Source organism: Meleagris gallopavo, chromosome 30 (assembly GCF_000146605.3).
Source record: "Meleagris gallopavo isolate NT-WF06-2002-E0010 breed Aviagen turkey brand Nicholas breeding stock chromosome 30, Turkey_5.1, whole genome shotgun sequence".
Classification (NCBI taxonomy): Eukaryota; Metazoa; Chordata; class Aves; order Galliformes; family Phasianidae; genus Meleagris; species Meleagris gallopavo.
This window is the reverse complement of record NC_015040.2, coordinates 3,106,598-3,110,767: the sequence shown is the minus strand read 5'-3', so window position 1 is coordinate 3,110,767 and position 4,170 is coordinate 3,106,598. Positions and strand designations below refer to the sequence as shown.

At 62.4% G+C, this 4,170-nt stretch overlaps 2 protein-coding genes across 2 annotated transcripts in view; one reads left to right on the top strand and one right to left on the bottom strand.

The window, feature by feature from the left end:
• PCSK4 (proprotein convertase subtilisin/kexin type 4) overlaps positions 1-351 on the bottom strand; it is a 5,407-nt gene extending 5,056 nt beyond the window's left edge. The window contains exon 1 of the mRNA XM_019609966.1: positions 337-351. Within this exon, the coding sequence (XP_019465511.1) occupies positions 337-351 (15 nt within the window). The remainder of the gene's footprint in view (positions 1-336) is intronic.
• A 193-nt stretch (positions 352-544) lies between these two features.
• Positions 545-3,306, top strand: REEP6 (receptor accessory protein 6). Its single transcript, XM_010725015.3, has 5 exons — positions 545-698; positions 1,816-2,035; positions 2,209-2,347; positions 2,528-2,696; positions 3,157-3,306. Exons 1-5 carry the CDS (start codon positions 545-547, stop codon positions 3,201-3,203), a joined length of 729 nt encoding a protein of 242 aa, XP_010723317.2. The 3' UTR covers positions 3,204-3,306.
• The last annotated feature ends 864 nt before the right edge of the window (positions 3,307-4,170 follow it).

Sequence of the window (4,170 nt, the reverse complement as noted above, 5' to 3'; positions counted from 1 at the left end):
GTGGCAGCCCCCTCCCCTTCCCCACTCTCCTTCCTCTCCCCCATCCCCCCTGCCCCTCTCAGCCCCACACGCCGCTGGGTGGGCTTCACAGCCATCCCCAAGCTCGGTCCCACGTTCCCCTGCCCTGGGGAAGCCCAGCTGCGGCGTGGGACCAACCCCCAACCGCCCCCTAAGCAGGAGGGCAGAGGTCTGCTCGTTAACCAGATGCTGTTTGTTCATTAATGAGAAACCAGAGATATCTCCCTAGGGAGCTGATCCTGGCACCACTTGACCCCTCGGTGCGGCTGTCATCTCAGCCTTGGCCACGTTTGTTCCTCGGCCCCGTTTATGACTTGCCATCTGCCTCCACATTTCCGTATGGAACCTCCTGGGGGGGAGCCGGGTTCCCCTGCTGTGCTCCCAGCCCGGTTCCTGGCCCCGTGGCTGCTGTAGAGCTTGGCTGCTCCGCTGGGAGACGCATGCAGAAGCAGACACGAGTTTGGAGCAGTGCTGGGCTGCCAGATGCCTGCTGCTGGGGCTCTGGTTGCATTTTGGGCTGTGGGTGATGGGGACAGAGCAGCGGCGTTGCTCCTGCAGCGCAGCTCCGGTGTCTGGAAAGGTGAAGCTGGTGCTCAACAACAAGTATCGGATTCCTTCCTCCCTTCCCCCTGCTCTGCAGCAGTCCCTCATTTCTGTTGGGACCCAGAAGGGGCTGCTCGGTACCTTTTAAACCAGCACAGACCCAGCAGCTGCCTCTGGGCAGCAGAGCTGGATCCTCTGGCAGGTAAAGGGCACCTCAGAGGAGGACAGCATCCTCTCTGTGACACACTTGCAGGCTGCCTGTGCTCATGGCTGGGGAAATCTCTTTGCTAAGCTCTGTGGCCAAGCCTTGCTCTCCATTCAGTGCTGCAAAGATCTTCAGTGATCTCCCATCCCACACTGGAGGCAGGGATGGGGCTCCGGGGTTGGGTGCCTTGGGGCAGCGTGGGCAGCTCCTCCACCAGCCCGATCAGGATCCATAGTGCACAGAATCCCTTCCTCCGCTGGATTTTTCCTCCTTCTGTGCTCACATTGGTGTCATTGCGGGTTTAGGACCCCAGGATGCGTCTCCTTCCTGCCCTCCTTCACACAAGGCTCCTCTGTGCAAGCTGAGCCTCTCCTTTGTGTTTTGCTCTTACATAAATTTCTCTGAGGGCTAAACTTAGCCTGTGAAATCCATTCTAAGGCTCTTTAGGGAATGAAACCCAGAGCTGCCTGAACCTGCCTGCTTGTTTCCCTCTGAGGGAAGCTGTGATTGCTCCCACGAGCTGGGAGCAGCGCCCATCTCCTTACAAAGCCCCGGGCCCAGAGGTGCCCATGTCAGCACTGAGTTGCTGCTGTGAGCAGTGCAGGGATGAGCCGTCCTCTGTGCCCCTTTCCTTTAATTCACTGCCACAGACAGGCTAAGTCCCAGCTTTCTTCCCTGCTGTAGGATAAGGCGCTTATGCTGCTGGCAGTGCTGTAAGCAGGGTGTGCAGGAGCTGAGACGCCGTTGGGGTGGCACAGAAAGGCTGTGTGCTCTGCTCCACCACAGGGGTGGTTTGGCAGCAAGTGCTCCTCTGCCGCAGCACCTGGGGACTGGGGAGGTGCCAAACAGCCGGCGCTTTGCCTTGTCTTTAATTTAACAATTTAATTTAATGACAGGGAAGCTGGATTGCTGGCTCTCAGAGGGCTGAATCCTAACACGCTCAGCACAAGCACACAAAGGGTAGTGAGCAGAGGGCAGCAGGGAGGCATGCATCTCCCACCTGGGGCTGCCTCCATCCCTCTGAATGTGTTCTGTTTGCCATGGAAAAGTCCAAGCCAGGGAGGGGACAGTGACCAAACCAAAGCCTGGTGTGTGCACCCCTTCTTCCCAGCAGTGCAGTGCAGCTCTGCACAGCTCCCCATGTGGAATCCCCGGCTCATGGTTCTGTCCTGCAGGTTCCCTGGCCTTCCTGGGGCTCTACCTGGTGTTTGGCTACGGTGCCTCATTAGTCTGCAACCTCATCGGCTTTGCCTACCCTGCGTATGTCTCGTAAGTACTGACTGTGCAGCCCTGGATGGGCAACGTGAGAAGGGCAGAGTGCAGGAGGGGCAGCAGGACCTGCTGTGGGGCAGGCTCACTGCAAGGCCTGGGGATGTGGGGAGGCCGTGCCTGCTGTAGGAACAAACCTGCAGAAGCAGTGACCTGTCCCTTCCCTCCCACAGCATTAAAGCCATCGAGAGCTCCAACAAGGAGGATGACACCACGTGGCTCACATACTGGGTGGTTTACGGCGTCTTCAGCATAGCCGAATTCTTCTCTGACATTTTCCTCTACTGGTTCCCCTTCTACTATGCTGGGAAGGTAACGCCTTCATGGGGGCACGGGGGCTGCAGGTGCTGGAGCTCTCTTCTTTATGGCTGGGTTCATCTATTGAGCTTTGGGGCCTCCAGAGAGCTCCAGCCTTGGGCAGGAGGGAGCGGAGCACCCCAGCAGCTGCGCTGCTGTCCCAACCCATCTCTGCGGCTCCTCTCCCCCCAACAGTGCCTGTTCCTGGTGTGGTGCATGGCCCCGGTGTCCTGGAATGGCTCACAAGTGCTCTACCACAACGTCATCCGGCCCTGCTTCCTCAAGCATCACCGTGCTGTGGATTCGGTGCTCGGCGACCTCAGCACCAAAGTACTGGATGCAGCCTCTGCCATCACCAGAGAAGGTAATGTGGGTCCATCCCCCCCCACCCAGCCTGGGCAGCTCTCAGTGCCCCACGCCCCTCCTGTCCCCCCCCCCCGGCCGTAGCCCCATCCCTGCCATGATGGCAGCCCAGCCCTTCTCGTTGTCTCTCTTCTCTCTACGCCTCCCGGAGCAGTTCTGCACACTCTGCTCAGCAGCAGAGCCCGGCTGACTGCCGAGGTCGCCCCGCAGCTCAGCGTGTCCGTACGTAACAGCCGCATTTCCACAGCCAGCACGGAGCCCACGCCCCGCTGCCGAAGCCCCGCTCCTAAAGCCCCGCTCCTAAAGCCCCGCTCCTCTCTTTAGGCCCCTTTGCTGCAGCCCCCGGCCCCCCGCTGCAGTTATAGCGCAGGCTCTCCCCGCTCCCGCAGCCCCGCGCTCTCCCGTCCCGGTGGGTTCATTGCGGGCTCCGGCGCTCACCCGGCGCTCTCTCTTTCCCGCAGCCCCCGGGGCCGCCGTGAAGCTGGCACAGGAAGCGAAAAGCAAATGAGGCACCGGGACAAGGCCGGTCTGAGCCCGGCCCCCGCTCCCCGCTCCTCGGGCCGGTCCTCGGCTCGGCTCCCCCCACAAAAGTAAAACTGTTCCCGATTCATTCCCGTCTGCTCCGCGCGCTCCGGGACGCCGCGGCGCCTTTAAGAGGGGGCGTGGTTTTCGTGCGCGGGTGGTGGCGCGTAGATGACGTCATCGGTGCGCGCCCGAAGGAGGGGCGCGCGTGGGGCGGTGCAGGTACGGCGGTACGGCGGCCGGGAGGGGCGGTTTGTCCGTCTGTCCTGGGGCGGGGGGAGATCTGTCCGTCTGGCGGCAGGGAAGGGGAACTATCTGTCCGTCTATCTGTCCACGGAGCGGGGAGGAAGGCTTCGTCCTGAAGGAGCGAGGGCGTCAGGGGTGTGTCTGTCTGTCCGTCCGTCTGTCCGGAGAGCGGGGTCTGTGTGGGGGGGTGGAGGGACGCGTGTCCTTCAACTGGCGATGTGAGAGGTTCTGTCTGTCCGCCTGTCTGTTTGTCGTGGGGCAAAGATCCCGGGGCGGGGAAGGAGTGACCGTGCTGAGGCTGCGTATGTCTGTCTGTCTGTCTGTCTGTCCGGGAAGGGATCGATCTGTCCGTCTGAGGGAGGGTCGGTCGGCCGGTCTGTCCGTCCAGAGGCGTGGAGGGGAGAGTCTGTCTGTCTGTCTGTCTTCCTGGGGGTCCGGGGAGGGCGGGCAGCCATCTGCCCGTGGGGTGAGCGTCCGTCTGTCCCGGCTGTGAGCCTCCCCTCCCTCTCAGAGCCCCGCCATGAGCTCCAAGGCCAAACGGGTGTTGCCCACCCGCCCCGAGCCGCCCACCGTGGAGCAGCTCCTGGCCGACGTGCGGGGCGCACCCCCGGCCGACCCCGTCCTCCTGCTCCCGGCTGAGCCTCCCCGGGGCAGCGGCGCTGACCGTGACGGCCCCGCGCCAGGTGAGCCCCGCGGCAGCAGCAACG